The sequence below is a fragment of the Leucoraja erinacea genome, chromosome 15, assembly GCF_028641065.1.
Source record: "Leucoraja erinacea ecotype New England chromosome 15, Leri_hhj_1, whole genome shotgun sequence".
NCBI classification, from domain to species: domain Eukaryota; kingdom Metazoa; phylum Chordata; class Chondrichthyes; order Rajiformes; family Rajidae; genus Leucoraja; species Leucoraja erinaceus.
Window position 1 is genome coordinate 45,960,661 of NC_073391.1, and position 22,133 is coordinate 45,982,793.

Here is a 22,133-nt window from a genome sequence, read left to right on the forward strand (position 1 = left end):
CCCCCCCCATCTAACTACATGTTACCGAGTATACAAACAATAATAATCAAAAGTACTTCTTTGGAGCGCAGAAGGTTAAAGGGGGACTTGATAGAGAGGGATAGACAGAGTTGACGTGGATAAGCTTTTCCCATCGAGAGCAGGGAAGATTCAAACAAGAGGACACGATTTGAGAATTAAGGGACAAACCTTTATGGGTAACATGAGGGGGGAACTTCTTTACTCAGAGGGAGCTAGCGGTGTGGAATGAGCTTCCAGTGGAAGTGGGGGAGGCAGGTTCGATTTCATCATTTAAAAATAAATTGGATAGGTATATGGACGGGAAAGGAATGGAGGGTTATGGCCTGAGTGCAGGTAGAGGGGACTAGGTGAGAGTAAGTGTTCGGCACGGACTAGAAGGGCCGAGATGGCCTGTTTCCGTGCTGTAATTGTTATATGGTTATATACTGTATAATAATTATATCTGAATAATGTGAGGTGATTATGTGTTAAATTAACTATCCGTTCCATAATGGCGTGAGTTATGGGTTCGATCAGACACTGAGCTAGTTTCGCTTAGTTAAGCTTATCTTAACCACTGTGCAGGCATCCTCGTGATTTAATCAGCCCAAGCATGCAGAGTGGTGTTTTGAACACAATTTCACCTCATATTAACCCCATACACCCCAAATTCCGGTTACATCCGGCCCTCGGGTTCAATGCCACCCCTCCACCCTCCTGGCAGTCCTCACAGGGCAGTAGGGAAGCACACACGGCACAATATGATGCCGACCACCACCAAAACAAGCCAACTCACCAGCCATTGCATAATATTATGCCCCCAGAAATTCACACCTGGAACAGTGGATTCAGTAGCTCATGAACCCCGTACCGTTTTCGTCTGAAGATGGGTCTCGAGCCAAGACGTCCCCCATTCCCTCTCTCCAGAGATGCTGCCTCTGTCCCGCTGAGTTACTCCAGCATTTTGTGTCTACCCTTTTCACCTTCCCAAAGTAAACAGTGAAACAAACATTCAATGATTCACCAGGGGAGAAAGAGTGCAAGAGTCCAGATGGGCTGAGTGGCTCTGGGTATATTGCGTGCAGCGACACAGGCATGGTTTATAGCAGATCTCCTTTATTTTAGATATTAAATTCCAGGCCAGTTATAACAGCAGAACAAACCCCAACTGTTGCCAAATGACCAGGGTCTTGTCCAGGGTGTGATGAGCAGCAGCAGCAGCAGTAACTGCAGAGTCCAACACCAGGAGCCACCACTGGACTTAACAACTGGTCAAAGAGTGAAGAAACATCTTGTTGAAACGTCCACTCCAGTGTGAACTCGCTGATGAGCCATCAGGTTGGAAGACTGGGTGAATCTTTTCCCACACACAGAGCAGGGGTACGGCTTCTCCCCGGTGTGAACCCGCTGGTGTGACCTGAGGTGCGATAATTGGATGAATCCCTTCCCACACACAGAGCAAGTGAACGGCCTCTCCCCGGTGTGAATCCGTTGGTGCGATTGAAGCTGAGACAATTGAATGAATCTCTTCCCACACACAGAGCAGGGGAACGGCCTCTCCCCAGTGTGAATCCGCTGGTGTGACCCGAGATGCGATAATTGAATGAATCCCTTCCCACACTCAAAACAGACGAACGGCCTCTCCCCGGTGTGAATCCGCCAATGTGACTGTAGCTGAGATAACTGAATGAATCCCTTTCCACACTCAAAACAGACGAACGGCCTCTCGCCAGTGTGGATCCGCCAGTGTGATTGCAGCTGAGATAACTGAGTGAATCCCTTCCCGCACTCAGAACAGACGAACGGCCTCTCGCCAGTGTGAACTCGCTGGTGTGTCTGCAGCTGAGACAGCTGAATGAATCTTTTCCGGCACACGGAACAGGCGAACGGTCTCTCCCCGGTGTGAATCCGCTCGTGTACTAGCAGCCGGGAAGTTTGAGCAAATCCCTTCCCACACTCAGAGCAGGTGAATAATGTTTCCATGCCGTGACCCCCCCCTGGCACTTCGTCGGTCAGTATGTCACAGTGACTCCTTCCTGCACTTGGAGAGTTGAACAACCAACCTCCAGAGGGGATGCAGCTGTTGTGTTCTCAGGGAACTGGATCGAGAGCATGATCCATATTTGTACTGCAGATGAAATATATGTTCACTTTTTGATCAATGACCTGAAGCAGCCGACAAGGTGGCATCCAATCTCACTCCAACATTGTACGCGTGCTTAGTTCCTCTGCATCGTGACCAGTTTGTTACCTTCAGCTGTGTCAAGGGTCGAAGCTCCCTCCACGGTCGGTTGTCTCGACTCACTCACTCAAGGGTGGGAGAATCACTGCCCGCGAGGTTACTGTATGGTATGTCATCCCTTTACGGAAATAAAGGAAACACGCATCCCCTTTTCCATAATACAAGGATCGATGACATTCAGGACCGGAGAACTGAACAACGCCACTGCAGATCAAATGTGTCGTTGAGCTTGCGATTGGCAGCTGCAAATTCTCCGCTTTCCCCCCCTGCAAAATGAGTTACAAAAAGGACATTAATTGGTTAAGTATAGTGTTTCAGATTAGATCATTTTAGTCTCTGCGGTGTGTTTACCAAAGTTAGATACAAAGTGCTTGAGTAACTCGGCGGATCAGACATCAACTCTGGAGGAAAAGGACTGGTGGTGTTTCAGGGTGACACCCATCTTGAGAATGAAAGCTAGTGGAATCAAGGGATAGGGGGAGAAGGCAGGCATGGATTATTGATTGGGGACGATCAGTCATGATCACAATGAATGGCGGTGCTGGCTCGAAGGGCCGAATGGCCTCCTGCACCTATTTTCTATGTTTAAGCATGGGGTGGGTGGTGGGTGGTGTGAAGAGCTGGAGGTGGGAAAAGTCCAGGATCAATGGCCACAGAGGACCTCAGGTAGGGAGGTGCCTGGTAGACCCACTGTTGGCAGGGGGACGTATGATCTCGAGAGTTAAGGATAAGGGGGAAATCCTTTAAAACCGAGATGAGAAGAACTTTTTTCACGCAGAGAGTGGTGAATCTCTGGAACTCTCTGCCACAGAGGGAAGTTGAGGCCAGTTCATTGGCTATAGTTAAGAGGGAGTTAGATGTGGCCCTTGTGGCTAAGGGGATCAGGGGGTATGGAGAGAAGGCAGGTACGGGATACTGAGTTGGATGATCAGCCATGATCATATTGAATGGCGGTGCAGGCTCGAAGGGCCGAATGGCCTACTCCTGCACCTAATTTCTATGTTTCTATGAGAGGGGAACAATGTGGAGAACTGTAAAACGCCTGGGGTGGAAGTTATTTAAAATGAGAGAATTCAATGCTCACACCGCTAGGTTGTACAAATCAGATGCAGTTTCAGCAATGTGCGTGCAGCCTCACTCAAGCAATGGAATGTGATAATACACTCGGAGAAAAAGACACGAGGCGCCTGTGTGTGTTTGGCCATGGCCGCCTCTTTACCCACAACCACCCGCGAGACAGAAACCGGTCTATCCGTCACCGTGCTGTCGATGCGCATGCGCCGTCACTGACGGGCGGGAAACTCCCCGGGGCCCGGGTGTGGAGGGAGGGGGAGGGGGGGAGGACCAGCACGTGACGGGCCACCGTGTCCCCGAGGGCCGCACCGATTCTCCCCGCAGCCGGGGGCCGCTCCTCAGGCCGGGGCCTCGGTGCTGACTGATCCCGCGCCCGGATCCCCGCTCCTACCCGCCGCCGATCCTCCGGAGTCTTTTGTCCACGGACCGCATGCGCGCCAGGGTCGCGCCACTTCCGGGGCTCTCCGCGCCTGCGCAGTTCATATCGTCTGCAACATAGGGCGAGTTCTGGGGCGCGGGGATTTCTGGGTAAGGACGGCGCCATGGAAATGACCTGAAATCACCGGCTCAACGTTCCCGAATGGAGTGAATATTCACTTGGTCCTTTTGTGTGCCCCCAGACGTTGAAACCTGGAACAGTGGATACAGTAGATATAGTAAATCATGAACCAAGTACCGTTTTTGTCTGAAGAAAGGTCTCAAGCCGAAACGTCTCCCATTCCTTGAATTGAATTGAATAACCTTCAATAATCCTTTACAGGAAATTACAGTGCCACAACAGCTTCAAGACAGACATAACACCACACATTTTCACAGATAGCTTCAATACTTAATAAGTTAAAATATAATGAATGAATACTAAAAAAAATCCAAAATTATTTTTGTGCATTATAAAACCTTATAGCAGCTGGTATACAAGACTTCCTATATCTCTCCGTTTTGCACATTGGTGCAATCAGTCTCTGACTGAAGATGCTGCACTTGATCATCTTCAGGGCGTGGAGTGGGTGAGTGGGGTTGGTCATTATTGAACCTAGTTTGTTTAGAGATGAATCCTTCTCTCCAGAGATGCTGCCTGTCCCGCTGCGTCACTCCAGCATTCGCTTTCTTCACTGCCTGCTGGACCTGCATGCTTACTTTCATTGACAGATGAACAAGGAGCCCCAGATCCCGTTGTACTTCCCCTTTTCCCATTTGACTACATTTAGATCAAGACCTTCCTGTATTTGCCACCAAAGTGGATAACCTCACATTTATCCACATTAAACTGAATCTGCCCACTCCCCCAACCTGTCCAAGGCACCCTGCATCATCACAGCATCCTCTTCACAGTTCACACTGCCACTCAGCTTTGTGTCATCTGCAAAGTTGCTAATGTTACTTTGAATCCCTTCATCTAAATCATTAATGTATATTGTAAATAGCTGGGGTCCCAGCACCGAGCCTCGCGGTACCCCACTAGTCACTGCCTGCCATTCTGAAAGGGATCCGTTAATCCCTATTTTGTTTCCTGTCTGAATTCTCTGGTGCGCCACTAACACAAAGGAATGATTGAATCACATCCCACTCAGAGCAGGTGAACGGCCTCTCCCCGGTGTGAATATTCTGGTGTCCCACTAACGTATACGATTGAGTGAATTCCTTACCACCCTCGGAGCAGGTGAATGGGCTCTCCCCAGTGTGAAATTGCTGGTGCCTCTTCAAGTGACCCTCCCTCTTCTTTCCCCTGTGCACATCCCCTCCCCACTCCTTTCCCCAACCACTCCCTCCCACCATCCAAAATCCCTCTCCCCTCCCTCTACCCCTCCCGTCCTGCTATCCCCCCCCCCCTTCCTTCCATACTCTCCCATCTCACCTGCCCAGGATCTGCATAGCCTCTCCCCGCCCCCGGTCCCCCCCGGCTGCAACCCCAGCACAGCTGTCGGGTCGCTGTTGTGAAGCGAGGAAAAAAAGATGGCAATCTGTAAAATTGAGGAAAGGCCGCGCTGAGGACACGTGGCTGTCCTTTTGACACCAGTCAAACAAAGAGGGCAGGGGTGGGGCAAGTGGGGACACCGTTTTATTTTTTTAAGTTAAAATGTCAATAACTTGTAAAATATAACATCAATCTGAACAAAACTTGTAGGGCCTGTCCCACTTGGGCGGAATTTACGCGTAATTTACACGACATCATTTACGCGTCTCGACGCACACGTTGTTCCGCGCAAGTGATGCGCGCATGGTGAGTGGTGACGTAGGCAGTGACACGTGAAACGCGTGCGACACCCCAGGATTTTGAGATGTACAGAATCTTCGTGCGACATCTGGGTGACGCGCAAATGACGCCCAAGTGGGACAGGCCCTTGATACACTACACCACAATTGTGAGTAAAATGGTGCAAAAATTGTAGCACTATCGTGCACCATTTTGGCCAATTAACGGGATCACATACACCCACATGTGCACACGCAGTCTCATCCACACACATAGAAATAACCAAGATGAGTATTTTAGTGATATACAGATAGGACCGACACGTTCCCCAGTGGCGGGCCACCTTGTCCCCGCTCCTGCCTGCCGCCGATCCTCCCGGAGTCTTTTGCTCACGGTCCGCATGCGCGGCTTGTTCGCACCCACTTCCGGGCTCTCCGCACCTGGTATCGCCTGCAACATAGAGCGAGTTCTCGGGCGTGGGGGTTTCTGGGTAAAGAGGGCGCCATGGAAGTTACCTAAAATCACCGGCTCAGCATTCCCCAATGGACAACAGTCACTTGGGCCTTGTATGTGGAGGGTGTGCAATCAATTTAACCACCGCGACCTCTCACTAACGATGTGATCGATTACTTGTGAAACCCATCGCACATGCAAGTGCCGGAAATTCCAACTATGTCACTCATGAACCAATGGCAGTTTTCACCCTCCCTCCCCAGAGTAAACAGAGGAGGAAGAAATACAAGAACATTCCAGAGGAGTCAGCAGAAGAGAAAGACTGGCAGTGACCAGATGGGCCGAATGGCCGCTCAATGTACATTGCATGCAGAGAGACACAGGGTTTACAACAGAACTTATTTATTTGTCACTGATCCAAGACATTAAACTCCCGACCACTTATAGGAATTACTAACAACATCGGAACAAACCCCAACTGTGTCCAGCGACCAAGGTTCAGTCCTGGGTGTGATGAACATCAGCAGTACCCGCACAGTCCAACACCAGCAGTCGCTTGTGGACTTGCAACTGGACTCAGCAACCGTGATGGTTAAACAGCGAACCAAAAACTCACTTCAAATGCCCGCGCCCCCACCCAGCGTGAACGAGCTGGTGTCAACAGCTCAGATAATCAAGTGAATCCCTTCCCACACACTAAACAGGTGAGTGGCCTCTCCCCCAGTGTGAATTCTCTGCTGGGTCACCAGGTTAGATTTACCAGTGAAACTCTACCCACAGTTGGGAGAGGCAACTGGTTTCTCCACGGCGTGAACTCGCTGGTGGGTCATCAGGTGGGAATATTGTGCGAATCCCTTCCCACACTCGGAGCAGATGAACGGCCTCTCCCCGGTGGTGTGAACTCTCTGATTGTCGCTTCCCACACCCGGAGCAGATAACGTGGACTCTCGGCCTCATGAGTGAATCGCTTCCCACACTCGGGACAGTTGAAGGGCTTCTCCCCGGTGTGAATGCGCTGATGTGTCTTCAAGCTGCTCACATGAGCGAATCCCTTGCCACAATCAGAGCAGATGAACGGCCTGTCCCCAGTGTGAGTTCTCTGGTGTGCCTGCAATACAGTCGAGTCAATGAACCCCTTCCCACACTCGGAGCAGGAGAACGGCCTCTCCCCGGTGTGAATTCTCTGGTGCCTCTTCAACTGGTTTGCATGAGTGAATCCCTTCCCACAATCGGGACAGACAAATGCTTTCCCCAGAGCGTGATCTTGCTGGTGGGTCACCGGGTGGGGAGATTGAGTGGACCCCTGCTCACACTCAGAGCTGGTGGATAATGTCTCCATGCTGTCAACTCCCCGGCGTCTCGTCAGCTCAGTGAAGCCCTCGCAAGGTGCTGGTGAACTGAACGACACTGCGGATCTGATGGGTTGAGTTTGAGATTCCCCAACACAAATCTTCTGCTTGTTCCACCTTGAATAAAAGAGTTCACAATAAACATTAATAGATTAAGAAGAGTGCGTCAGAAGAAGTGATTTTAGTGTCAACGGTGAGCCTTGTCACAAAGCGGTGGGTTACGCATGTCTTGCTCTTTACACCTGGAACACCTTGCGGTGAAGTGCCGTCCCTTCCACTTCACCTCCATCATCATGGACACGGTCTGCATCCAACCCAGGAAGATGCACAGAGTCTTTTACCCAGAGTTTGATGACCTGGAAAAGATCATCCACACATTCATCTCCTCCCGCCTAGATTTCTGCAACTCCCTTTACACTGGCATCAGCCAATCTTCCCTGTCCCGCCTGCAACTGGTCCAAAACGCCGCAGCGGGACGGACTCCTGACGGGCACCCGAAAAAGGGACCACATCACCCCGATCCTGGCCTCTCTCCACTGGCTCCCTGTGCGGTTCCGTATAAACTTCAAGATTCTCCTCCATGTCTACAAAGCCCTCAATGGGCTTTCCCCCACCTACATAAAAAGTCTTCTCACCCACCACTACACCTCCAGGTCCCTCAGATCGGCCGACTTGGGGTTGTTGAATACCCCACGGCATAAGCTCGGGGGCGACCGCGCCTTTGCGGTTGCAGCCCCTAGACTGTGGAACAGCATCCCCTTTCCCATCAGAACTGCCCCCTCCATCGACTCTTTTAAGACTATAAAGACTTATCTATACTCCCAAGCCATTCCTGACGTCCTCTGAGTGAGGGCTACATGTATATATGTATGTAGCTTGTTTTGTTGTGCTATTCTTATAACAAATGTAACGCACTTTGGCCAACGAGAGTTGTTTTTTTAAATGTGCTATAGAAATAAATGTGACTTGACTTGACTTGACAGCGTAGGGGCATCGAGGACCAAAGGACATAGGTTCAAGGTGAAGGGGAAAAGGTTTATTAGGAATCCGAGAGCTAACTTTTTCTCACAGAGGGTGGTGGGTGTATGGGACAAGCTGCCAGAGGAGGTAGTTGAGGCAGGGACTATTCCACATTTAAGAAACAGTTGCACAGGTACATGGATAGGGCAGGTTTGGATGTTATGAACCAGGCGCAGGCAGGTGGGACTAGTCTTGCTGGCCAGTGTAAAGGGAGTTGGGCCGAAGGGCCTGTTTCCACACTGTATTAATCTATGACTCTATAATCTGTCTAGCACTAGAGGAACTGGACGCCATGGCATACAAACACCAGTTGGCGCTGTCAGACGCCTTAGCCCATCTTGTGCAAAGTCAGCCTGAAGAAATCACTCCCTGCCCACCACCCACAGCTAACAATGGCCCTTTTCCCCTAACCATTGATACGTTTTTTGCATACCATTCATTCATGTGGTGTTCTCTTGTTCCCCTGACTCTCAGTCTGAAGAAGAGTCTGACTCTCACTCACCTATTCCTTTTCTCCACATATGCTATCTGACTGAATTACTCCAGCCATTTGAGACTCCGTTGAGTACTTTTGTAACTTTGTCTGCTCCCTATACGTGGCAAGCTGGCCTATTGTACGCAAAACAAAGAATGTCACTATACCTAGTATCAATCAATCAATCAGGGACACACACCACCCTGGCCACACTCTCATTTCACTCCCGACATCGAGAAGACATTGTACAGGAGCCTGAAAACTGCAATGTACTGGTTCAGGAGCGGCTTCTTCCCGACAACACAACACAACAACCTCCGAACAAATAACCTCCGAACTACATAGACTTGGGGACATTGGTTTTGTCCTTACACTATTATAGTTTGTTTTTATATTGATATACTAGACAAAGTTGGGTCCCTGTCACACGGGAGGCCTGATCCCTCGATGCAATATGCCACCACTCCAATAGCCCCCACGGGAGGCCTGGTCCACCAACGCAACCCGTTCCCCCAACGCAATATTCCACCACTCACCAATTACGCAAGCGCGGCTCATTTCCCCTTAAAAATTCCTTGCTGCCGGAAATATATTTAAAAAAACCGCACACTCAACATTAAAAAAAAATCAGCGGGTGCAGCAGCATCTATGGAGCGAAGGAAATAGGCAACGTTTCGGCCCGAAACGTTGCCTATTTCCTTCGCTCCATAGATGCTGCTGCACCCGCTGAGTTTCTCCAGATTTTTTGTGTAACCTTCGATTCTCCAGCATCTGCAGTTCCTTCTTAAACATTTTTTAAAAATCCTTGCTGCCAGGAATATAAAGTAAACGATTGCAACATTGTAGATTGCAATTGCACTGGCTGGTGCTGGTGCTGGTGCGACTGAATGTCCTGGGATTACAACATTGTAGCTGGTAGAGTTACAATCCCATTGCGAAACACAGCTGCCAAGTTTTGTCAGAGCATTTCAGTATTCTAGTACCTGAAAATCAGTATTTTTACACGGTGCCATTTTGCTGAATTAAAACAAAATATGTGTGGTCATACCCATGTAAGAGTACAAGAATGCAGAACTTGTTTATTGTGTATTTGTAATACAGTTTATTGTGTATCATATGTCATAGCTGCTTTCTTGCATTTGGCCCGAAGTTTATCATTTCAAGTCATTTGGTAGCAATGTTTCCCCATGGCCTGGGGAAACGTTAAGAGGCTGGAATCTCTCTATCTCGTTCTCTCTCTCTCTCTCACTCTCTCGTTTTCTCTGTCTCTCTCTCTCTCGTTCTCCCCCTCGCACGCTCTCTCTCCTACTCCCTCTCATCTCTCTCACCTCGGCATTCCCTAGGCGATCGTTCACTGAACACCCTCGCTCTGGGCCTACCAGATCTCCCGGATACCAAACACTTTACCACGCCCCCCTTCCCATTCCCACACTGACCTGGGCATCCTCCGTGATCACAGTGAGGCTAAATTCAAATTGGAGGAACAACACCTCATCTTTCGCTTGGGCAGCTGACAACCCAGAGGTATGAACGTTGATTCTCCAATGTCAAGTAACCTTTGCATCCCCTCTCTCTCTCCGTCCCTCCCCCAGCCTGGTCATTGTACTAGTTTCACTGTCGTCCTCGTGAGTTCCATACTCTGCAACTCTTTTTCATCCAACTTTTTCACTAACCATTGCTACTTTTTTTGCATACCATTCATTCATGTGTTGTTCTCTTGTTCCCTTTTCCCCTGACTCTCAGTCTGAAGAAGAGATAGAAACATAGAAAATAGGTGCAGGAGTAGGCCATTTGGTCCTTCGAGCCTGCACCGCCATTCGATATGATCACAGCTGATCATCCAACTCAGTATCCCACCCCTGCCTTCTCTCCATACCCCCTGATCCCTTTAGCCACAAGGCCCACATCTAACTCCCTCTTAAATATAGCCAATGAACTGACCTCAACTACCTTCTGTGGCAGAGAATTCCACAGATTCACCGCTCTCTGTGTAAAAAATGATTTTCTCATCCCGGTCGTAAAAGACTTCCCTCTTATCCTTAAAACTGTGACCCCCTAGTTCTGGACATCCCCAACATCGGGAATAATCTTCCTGCATCTAGCCTGTCCAACCCCTTAAGAATCTTGTAAGTTTCTAAGATGCTGACTCCCACTCACCTATTCCTTTTCTCCACAGATGCTATCTGACTGAGTTACACCAGCCATTTGAGACTCTATTGAATACTTTTGTAACTTTGTCGGCTCCCTATACATGGCAAGCTGCCCTATTGTACGCAAAACAAAGAATGTCACTATACCTAGTATCAATTAATCAGGGACACCCACCACCCGGGCCACACTCTCATTTCACTCCTGCCATCGGGAAGACATTGTACAGGAGCCTGAAAACTGTAACATCCTGGTTCAGGAGCGGCTTCTTCCCGACAACCATCAGGCTATTAATAATAACAATATATATTTTATTGACATTGCACATATGTGCAACGAGGGTTGGTATGCAGCTTCCATCCGATGTCATAACTTACACTATAGGAGCAGGGAGGTTCTACTGCAGTTGTACAGGGTCTTGGTGAGACCACACCTGGAGTATTGCGTACAGTTTTGGTCTCCAAATCTGAGGAAGGACATCATTGCCATAGAGGGAGTGCAGAGACGGTTCACCAGACTGATTCCTGGGATGTCAGGACTGTCTTATGAAGAAAGACTGGATAGACTTGGTTTATACTCTCTAGAATTTAGAAGATTGAGAGGGGATCTTATAGAAACTTACAAAATTCTTAAGGGGTTGGACAGGCTAGATGCAGGAAGATTGTTCCCGATGTTAGGGAAGTCCAGGACAAGGGGTCACAGCTTAAGGATAAGGGGGAAATCCTTTAAAACCGAGATGAGAAGAACTTTTTTCACACAGAGAGTGGTGAATCTCTGGAACTCTCTGCCACAGAGGGTAGTTGAGGCCACAGTTCATTGGCTATATTTAAGAGGGAGTTAGATGTGGACCTTGTGGCTAAGGGGGATCAGGGGGTATGGAGAGAAGGCAGGTACGGGATACTGAGTTGGATGATCAGCCATGATCATATTGAATGGCGGTGCAGGCTCGAAGGGCCGAATGGCCTACTCCTGCACCTAATTTCTATGTTTCTGTTTCTAAACTTTAAAATTTAGATTTAGATACCCCGGGAAACATGATTTATAAAAAGAACAGTAAAACAGCCAAAACACAACAACCTCCAAACTACATAGACTTGGGGGCATTGGTTTTGTCTTTACACTATTATTTTGTTTATATATTTATATAGGACCGGCACCGTCCCCAGGTGACGGGCCACCGTGTCCCCGGGGGCCGCACCGATTCTCCCCGCAGCCGGGGGCCGCTCCTCAGGCCGGGCCTCGGTGTTGCCTGATCCCGCGCCCGGATCCCCGCTCCTACCCGCCGCCGATCCTCCGGAGTCTTTTGTCCCGGACCCGCGGCACCACTTCGGGCTCTCCGCGCCTGCGCAGTTGTTATCGTCTGCAACATAGGGCGGGTTCTAGGGCGCGGGGGCTTCTGGGTAAAGACGGCACCATGAAAGTGACCTGAAATCACCGGCTCAGCGTTCCCCAAAGGACAACAGCTACTTGGTCCTTGTCCGTAGAGGGTGTGCAGTCAATTTAATCACAGCGACCTCTCACAAACAATGTGATCGATTACTTGTGAAAACCATTGCACATACAAGTGCCGGAAATTCCAACCATATAACTCATAGACTGATTCCTGGGATGTCAGGACTGTCTTATGAAGAAAGACTGGATAGACTTGGTTTATACTCTCTAGAATTTACAAGATTGAGAGGGGATCTTATAGAAACTTACAAAATTCTTAAGGGGTTGGACAGGCTAGATGCAGGAAGATTGTTCCCGATGTTAGGGAAGTCCAGGACAAGGGGGTCACAGCTTAAGGATAAAGGGAGGATGAGAAGAACTTTTTTTCACGCAGAGCCTTCTCTGGAACTCTCTGCCACAGAGGGTAAGGCCACACAGTTCATTGGCTATATTTAAGAGGGAGTTAGATGTGGCAGGTGGCTAAGGGGATCAGGGGGTATGGAGAGAAGGCAGGTACGGGATACTGAGTTGGATGATCAGCCATGATCATATTGAATGGCGGTGCAGGCTCGAAGGGCCGAATGGCCTACTCCTGCACCTAATTTCTATGTTTCTATGTTTCTATGAACCAGAGGCAGTTTTCACCCTGCCTTCCCAAAGTAAACAGACAATAGACAATAGGTGCAGGAGTCGGCCTTTCGGCCGTTCAAGCCAGCACCGCCATTCAATGTGATCATGGCTGATCATCCAAAATCAGTAAACCGCTCCTGCCTTCTCCCCATATCCCTTGACTCCGCTATCTTCAAGAGCCCTATCCAGCTCCCTCTTGAAAATATCCAAAGAACCGGCCTCCATCGCCCTCCGAGGCAGAGAATTCCACAGACTCCCAGCTCTGTGGGAAAAAGTGTTTCCTCATCTCCGTTCTAAATGGCTTACCCCTTATTCTTAAACTGTGGCCCCTGGTTCTGGACTCCCCCAACATCGGAAACACGTTTCCCGCCTCTAGGGTAGACAAAATTGCTAGAGATACTCAGCAGGTGCGGCAGCATCTATGGAGCGAAGGAAATTGCCTCTAGCGTGTCCAAACCCTTAATAATCATGTTTCAATAAGATCCCCTCTGATCTTTCTAAACTCCAGAGTATACAAGCCCAGCCGCTCCATTCTCTCAGCATATGACAGTCCCGCCGTCCCGAGAATTAACCTTGTAAACCTACACTGCACTCCCTCAATATCAAGAATGTCCTTCCTCAAACTAGGAGAACAAAACTGCACACAATACTCCAGGTGTGGTCTTACTAGGGCCCTATACAACTGCAGGACCTCTTTGCTTCTATACTCAACTCCTCTTGTTATGAAGGCCAACATGCCATTCGCTTTCTTCAATGCCTGCTGTACCTGCATGCTTACTTTCATTGACTGATGAACAAGGACCCCCAGATCCCGTTGTACTTGCCCTTTTCCCAACTTGACACCATTTAATTAATAATCTGCCTTCCCATTTTTGATACCAAAGTGGATAACCTCACATTTATCCACATTTAAATCTGCCCACTCGCCCAACCTGTCCAAGTCACCCTGCATTCTCATACCATCTTCCTCACAGTTCACACTGCCACCCAGCTTTGTGTAATCTGTAAATTTGCTAATGTTACTTTGGATGCGTTCATCTAAATAATTGATGTATATTGTAAATAGCTGCGGTCCCAGCACCGAGCCTTGCGGTACTCCACTAGTCACTGCCTGCCATTCTGAAAGGGACCCGTTAATCCCTACTCTTTGTTTCCGGTCTGCCAACCAATTTTCTAACAGCCAACAGATAGATACAAACAAGATGAGAGTTTAAATAAAATGCCCGCAGGCAGATTTTTTTTCCTTTAATCATCCGGCCCGCTGAGCGCCGAGCTCTGGTTTGTACCGTATCCTGCGCTAAGCCGCCGACATGGCCGCGCACCTTCTGTGAACACGTTTACGAAAGAACTGCAGATGCTGGAAAAATCGAAGGTGGACAAAATTGCTGGAGAAACCGAGCCGGTGAGACATGCAAGGATTGCGTGAGGCTGCCTCGCTCTCTGCGTTTCTCCAGCATTTTTGTCTCCCTTCTGTGAACACGTGATTTGATGCCTGCCATCCGGGGCGGGATCCATGTGTACACGTAGAAAATAGAAAACATAGAAAATGGGTGCAGGAGGAGGCCATTCGGCCCTTCGAGCCAGCACCGCCATTCATTGTGATCATGGCTGACTGGCCCCAATCAAATAGAAACATAGGAAACATGATAGACGTGGCCCGCCATCAGCTCACAGACATGCATCCTGCCCCTCTACAGAACAAGCTTGCCGACCCTGTACTAGACCATTCCCGGAAACAATGAATGGACTCGACTTTTGGGTCAGCATCGGCGCTCCCTTGAGCCAATCAATCCTTCCCACGTGGTGGGGGGGTACAAAAATCTCTCTCTCCTTACTCCCCTTGAAGCTGCTGATCCCTTAGCCTCTCCCTCCCTTTCTATTTTCCCTAACCTCAGTCACTTCCTCCCTCACCGCTCTTCGCACTCCCCCACTAAAGGCAATGTTTAAATAACATTTCTTCTCCTCCCATCTCCCACTCCGTCAACTCTCATCGCTTGTGTATTGGCAGCAGAGGTCACGTTGTGATGTCATTAGCGGTTGTCGGAATCTTCACGGCAGCGTATGTAAATGAGATCCCATTGTGACATCATCACTGGAAGCTTCCAGAAGTCTCCCACTCACAGGCAGATATTATTCTCAAAGTTGGCTTTTTTTAAACTTTAGATATCAATAACGTGAAATAAAAAACATCAAATTTGAAAAAAACTTGATACTATCGACCACGGGAAAAAGCCGAGTAAGATTCCGCAAAAATGTTTTCCGCTATTGTGTACAGTTTTGGCGTAGTTCCTTGATCTCACAGACAGACAGTCAAACAAGATGAGACTTTTACTAGTATATAGATACTAGACCAAGTGGGACCTGTTGGGTCCCTGTCACACGGGAGGTCTGGTCCCCCCCCATCATAACCCGTTCCCCCAACGTAATATTCGACCACTGACCCATAGCCCCCACGGGAGGCTTGGTCCACAAACGCAACCCGTTCCACATCGTAAGATTCCACCACTTGGCCGTCCCCCAATGGGTCCCTGTCACATGGGAGGTCAGGTTCCCCCAACACTATATTCCACCACTCACCCATTTCCCCCAATGCAATTTTCCACCACTCGCCCATAGCCCTATCATCCTCCCTCTTTTTAAACGTTAAAAAATGTAAGCACCTGGTGCCAGGACTTAAATCAAATACAATTCCTCTTCCCCCCCCCCCCCCCCCCCCCCGCCGTTCAGCCTCACTCTGCCAGGACTAAGTGTTCTATGATTGGAACATGTTGCAAATGAGATTCCACTGTGACATCACAGCTGTAACCGCCAGCAGTGAAGTGATTTTCTCTCAAAGTGGGGTTTTGTAAACCTTTAAATGTCAATAACTTGTGAAATATAACATTCATCTGAACGAAACTTGACACAAACAACCACAGGACAACGGTGTGTAAGGCGGCGCAAAAGTTTAGCGCTATCCCCCACCGTTTTGGCGTGGTTCCACGATCTCCTGGGCATAGATACAATCAAGATGAGAGTTAGAGGTAGAGGTAGAGAGAGGACCGGCACCGTCCCCACGTGACCCCGAGGACCGGACCGATTCTACCCGCAGCCGGGGGCCGCTCCTCAGGCGGTGCCGACTGATCCCGTGCCCGGATCCCCGCTCCTACCTGCAGCCGATCCTCCGGAGTCTTTTGTCCACGGACCGCATCCTCATCTTGGCCGCACCACGTCCGGGCTCTCCGCGCCTGTGCACTTGTTATCGCCTGCAACATAGGGTGAGTTCTGGGGCGCGGGGGCTTCTGGGTAAAGAAGGCATCATGGAAGTAACATGAAATCACCGGTTCAGCGTTCCCCAATGGACAACATCCACTTGGTCCTTGTTTGTGGAGGGTGTGCAGTCAATTTAACCCCCGCGACCTCTCACAATCCACGTGATCGATTACTTGTGAAACCCATCGCACATACAAGTGCCGGAAATTCCAACTATGTCACTCATGAACCAATGGCAGTTTTCACCCTCCCTCTCCCCAGAGTAAACAGAGCAGGAAGAAATACAAGAATAGAGGAGAAAGACTGGCAGTGATCAGATGGGCCGAATGGCCGCTCAATGTACATTGCATGCAGAGAGACACAGGGTTTACAACAGCACTTATTTATTTGTCACTGATCCAAGACATTAAATTCCCGACCACTTATAGGAGTTAGTAACAACATCGGAACAAACCCCAACTGTGTCCAGCGACCAAGGTTCAGTCCTGGGTGTGATGAACATCAGCAGTACCCGCACAGTCCAACACCAGCAGTCGCTTGTGGACTTGCAACTGGACTCAGCAACCGCGATGGTGAAACAGTGAACCGAAAACTTACTTCAAATGCCCGCGCCCCCACCCAACGTAAACGAGCTGGTGTCAACAGCTCAGATAATCAAGTGAATCCCTTCCCACACACTAAACAGGTGAGTGGCCTCTCCCCCAGTGTGAATTCTCTGGTGGGTCACCAGATTAGATTTACCAGTGAATCTCTACCCACAGTTTGGAGAGGCAACTGGTTTCTCCACAGCGTGAACTCGCTGGTGGGTCACCAGGTGGGAATATTGTGTGAATCCCAACCCACACCCGGAGCAGATGAACGTCCTCTCCTCGGCGTGAATTTGCTGATGTGTCAACATGCTGGTCAAATGAGTAAACCCCATTCCACAATCAGAGCAGGTGTACGGACTCCCCCCAGTGTGAATTCTGCTGTGTCTCAGCAACGCAGATGAACGAGGGTATCCCTTCCCACACACAGTGCAGGTGAACGGCTTGTCCCCACTGTGAATTCTCTGGTGTGTCTGCAATGCGTCCGAGTCAATGAATCCTTTCCCGCAGTCGGGGCAGGTGAACGGCCTCTCCACCATGTGAACTCTGCGGTGTCTCAGTAACGCAGACGAGCGAGTGTATGCTTTCCCACACTCGGTGCAGGTGAATCGCTTCTCCCCGCTGTGAATTCTCTGGTGCGTCAGCAATGCGTCTGCGTCGACGAACCTCTTCCGGCACTCGGAGCAGATGAACGGCCGCTTGTGAATTCTCTGGTGCACCACTAACGCAAAGGAATGAACAAATCCCCTCCCACACTCAGAGCAGATGAACGGCCTCTCCCCGCTGTGAATTTTCTGGTGTCTCGCTAACGAACACGACTGAGTGAATCCCTTCCCGCACTCGGGGCAGACGAACGGCCGCTTGTGAATTCTCTGGTGCGCCACTAACGCAAAGGAATGAACAAATCCCTTCCCGCACTCAGAGCAGGTGAACGGCCTCTCCCCGGTGTGAATTTTCTGATGCCTCACTAGCGTATACGATTGGGTGAATCCCTTCCCACACATGGAGCAGGTGAACGGCCTCTTCCCGGTGTGAATCCTCTCGTGCGCCACTAACGCAAAGGATTGAACGAATCCCTTCCCGCACTCAGAGCAGATGAATGGCCTCTCCCCGGTGTGAATTCTCCGGTGCCTCGTCAAGTGGCCTGCTTGAGTGAATCCCTTCCCACAATCGGGACAGACAAATGGTTTCCCCAGAGCGTGATCTTGCTGGTGGGTCACCAGGTGGGGAGATTGAGTGGACCCCTGCTCACACTCAGAGCTGGTGGATAATGTCTCCATGCTGTCAACTCCCCGGCGTCTCGTCAGCTCAGTGAATGCCTCGCAAGGTGCTGGCGAACCCAACGACACTGCGGATCTGATGGGTTGAGTTTGAGATTCCCCAACACAAATCTTCTGCTTGTTCTACCTTGAATAAAAGAGTTCACAATAAACATTAACAGATTAAGACGAGTGTGTCAGAAGAGGTGGTTTTAGTGTCAACGGTGAGCCTTGTCACAAAGCGGTGGGTTACGCACTTTACACCACGAACACCTTGCGGTGAAGTGCCGTCCCTTCCACTTCCTGAGGAAATTCACATCCATCATCAAGGACACGGTCTACATCCAACCCAGGAAGACATCTGCCTAGCACTGGCCAACGGACACCAGTCAGCGTAGTAGATGAGTAGAGGGACATGTGGCACTATATTAGGACATCCAAATTCTTTAGGGAACGGGGGTTCCCCTCACCCATCATAGATGATATGATGCTCCCACAGCTCCACCCTTGCTCCCTCTCCCCCCAGTCACAACAAGGGCCCTAGTCCTCCCTTCCTAGATCTCACCTTCCACCCCATCAGTCGTCGCATACAACACATAATCCACTGATGTTTTTCGCCACCTCCAGCGGGATCGAACACCACGAGTCACATCATCCCATCCCCACCCCCTTTCCGCAGAGAGCGTTCCCTCCTCAACCCCCGTGGTTAACTCATCCCCTCCAACCCCCTCCCCAGGTTCCCCTCTACCGCAGGAGATGCAACACCTGTCCCTATATCTCTTCCCTTGATTGTGTCCCGGGCCCGACAGGCGTTTCAGCTACGGCAGAGATTCACTTGCACCTCCACCAACCTCATCTACTGTATCCATTGTTCCAGGTGCGGAATCTTACACATCAGTGAGACGAAACGTAGACCAGGAGATCGTTGGCTGAACACCTTCGCTCCGTCCGTCTGGGCCTACCCAATCTCCCAGTTGCCAAACACTTTTACTCCCCCCTCACAATCCCACACTAATCTTTCTGTCCTGGGCCTCCTCCGTGATCAGAGAGAGGCCAAATGGAAATTGGAGGAACAGCACCTCATATTTCGCTAGGGCAGCTCACAACCCAGCGGTATGAACATTGATTTCTCCAATGTCAAGTAACCTTTGCATCCCCTCTCTCTCCGTCCCTCCCCCAGCCTGGTCAATGTACTAATTTCACTGTCGTCCTCGTGAGTTCCATACTCGTCGTTTTCATCCAACCCACAGCTAACAATGGCTTTTTTCCTTAACCATTGATACTTTTGTTGCATACCATTCATTCATTTGTTGTTCTCTTGTTCCCCTTTCTCCTGACTCTCCTTAAAGAGAGTCTGACCCTCACTCACCTTGAAACATAGAAATTTGCAGGAGTAGGCCATTCGCAGCCTACAATTCAATCATTTGCTTTGTGCTGATCATCCAACTCTCTCCCGTACCTGCCTTCTCTTCCCCTTAGCTCCAAGGGCCACATCTAACTCCCTCTTAAATCCAATGAAGAACTACCCTCTGTGGCAGAGAGTTCCAGAGATTCACCACTCTCTGCATGACCTATCATCCGGTTTCTTTCCCCCTTTATCCTTAAGCTGTGACTATCTGACTTCCCTAACATTGGGAACAATCTTCCTGCATCTAGCCTGTCCAACCCCTTAAGAATTTTGTAAGTTTTCTTCACAGATGCTATCTGACTGAGTTACTCCAGCCATTTGAGACTACATTGAATACTTTTGTAACTTTGTCGGCTCCCTATACATGGCATGCTGGAGCATTGTACGCAAAACAAAGAATTTCTCAGTGCCTAGTATCAATCAATCAATCTGGGGCACACACCACCCTGGCCACACTCTCATTTCACTCCTGCCATCGAGAAGACGGTATAGGAGCCTGAAAACTGTAAAGTCCTGGTTCATGAGCAGCCTCTTCCCGACAACCATCAGGGTATTAAACACAACAACCTCCAAATGAACTCCGAACTGCATAGACTGGGGAACACCTCCGCTCAGAACGTCGTAACCTACCTGATCTTCCGGTGGCTCAGCACTTCAAATGCCTCTCCCAATTTCAATCTAACCTTTCTCCCTCCATCCATCCCCCTCCCCTTCCCCTTCCCAGTTTATCCACTAGTCTTACTGTTACCGCCTACTTTCTATCTTTGTTCCGCCCGACATCACTCAAGAAGGGTCTCGACCCGAAACGTCACCCATCCCGCCTCTCCATAGATGCTGCCTCACCCGCTGAGTTACTCCAGCATTTTGTGTCCAGACTGTGTCTCGTACACTATTATTGCTTCTTTATATATTTATATACGATCGTGTCCCCGGGGACCGCACCGATTCTCCCCGCAGCCGGGGGCCGCTCCTCAGGCCGGGCCTCGGTGCTGACTGATCCCGCGCCCGGATCCCCGCTCCTACCCGCCGCCGATCCTCGGGTGTTTTTTGCCCACGGACCGAATGCGCGACTGGGCCGCACCACTTCCGGGTCTCTCCGCGCCTGCGCGCTTGGTATCGCTTGCAACATAGGGCGAGTTCTGGGGCGCGGGCGTTTCTGGGTAAAGAGGGCGCCATGGACATGACCTGAAATCACCGGCTCAACGTTCCCCAATGGGCAGCAGACACTTGGTCCTCGTATGTGGAGGGTGTGCAGTCAATTTAACCACAGCGACCTCTCCCAAACGACGTGATCGGTTACTTGCAAAACCATCGCACTTACAAGTGCCGGAAATTCCAACTATTACACATGAACCAATGGCAGTTTTCACCCTCCCTCCGCAGAGTAAACGGAGGAGGAAGAAATACAAGAACATTCATACTGAGTTGGATGATCAGCCATGATCATATTGAATGGCGGTGCAGGCTCAAAGGGCCGAATGGCCTACTCCTGCACCTATTTTCTATGTTTCTATTCCGGAGAAGTCATCAGAAGAGAAAGACTGTCAGTGAGTGACCAGATGGGCCGAGTGGCCTACATTGTATGCGTAGACAACAGAACTCATTTATTTGTAGACCGTGGGCCGAGGTGCTTTTTCTTTTCATTTCATGCCCCAAATCACGTATCTACCTGTATTTATGCATTTCGTTGTCTCTGTACTGTACACTGACAATGACAATTAAAATTGAATCTGAATCTGAATCGGATTTATAACATACTAGACTAAGTGGGGCCCGTTGGGTCCCAGTCACCATGGGGAGGGTGTGTGGTGGTGGGGGGGTGTGGGGTAGGAGGGAAGTGTGTATGTGGGGGGAGGGAGGGGTCTGCGAGGGGGGGGAAGGAGGGCTGTGGGAGCGGGTGTGTGTTGGCGGGGTGAAAGATATAGGAGGAGGTGGTTTGGGGGAAGGGGTGTGTGTGGCCGGGGTTTGTGGAGGGGGGTGTGTGTGTGGGCGCGGGGGTATGTGTGGGCGGGGGGGGGGGGGGGGGGGGAGGGGTTTTGGGCAGGGTGTGTTGTGGAGGAAGGGTTTGTGGGTGGGGGAGGATATGTGGGAGGGATGGGTGAGTGGGAGGGAGGGGTATGTGGGGGGGGGGGGGGGGGAGGGAGGAGTGTGGGGGCAGAGACATAAGCAAATGGCTTTCAGTATCACGGGAGAGGGGGGCAGGAGCCAGTGAGGGGGACCAGAGGGGGTTGGGGGTGCAATGGGGACTCACAGCGGTCGCAGGTCGCTTCGTTGGTCGTTCTCCTCCACCGGGATCAGAATCTCCGCTTTCCGATTGGTGACATCAATGCCACCTCTGACTCCGCACTGGCTGCGTCGGGCCATTTCCGGTCCCTCCATCTAAAAATTGTGTCCAGATGGAGATCTCCGCCGGCCATCCAGAACCTTCCGCAGCTGCAGTAAAGACGCGATGGCGCCGGTAGGGGAGGGGCCATCCCGCGGAGTGACAGTAGAAGGGACCACTCCGCGCGGCGCTGAATGGCAGGAGAGGAAATCGATCTGCGCACGAGCGGTTTTTAAGATTTTGAAACCTCGATAACACTTACCAGCTTCCAGCTATCAGAACGAAACT

General features: G+C 50.2%; 1 protein-coding gene across 1 annotated transcript in view; it reads right to left on the reverse strand.

Annotated features, from left to right (window-relative positions):
- Positions 1–22,133, reverse strand: part of LOC129703880 (uncharacterized) — a 42,488-nt gene that overhangs the window by 15,526 nt on the left and 4,829 nt on the right. Inside the window, 10 exon segments of the mRNA XM_055646554.1 lie at positions 1,278–2,080; positions 3,708–3,840; positions 5,172–5,245; positions 5,854–6,025; positions 6,742–6,874; positions 6,877–7,429; positions 7,555–7,646; positions 12,113–12,315; positions 16,102–16,297; positions 16,918–18,258. Coding sequence (XP_055502529.1) covers positions 1,278–2,080; positions 3,708–3,840; positions 5,172–5,245; positions 5,854–6,025; positions 6,742–6,874; positions 6,877–7,429; positions 7,555–7,646; positions 12,113–12,315; positions 16,102–16,297; positions 16,918–18,258 — 3,700 coding nt within the window.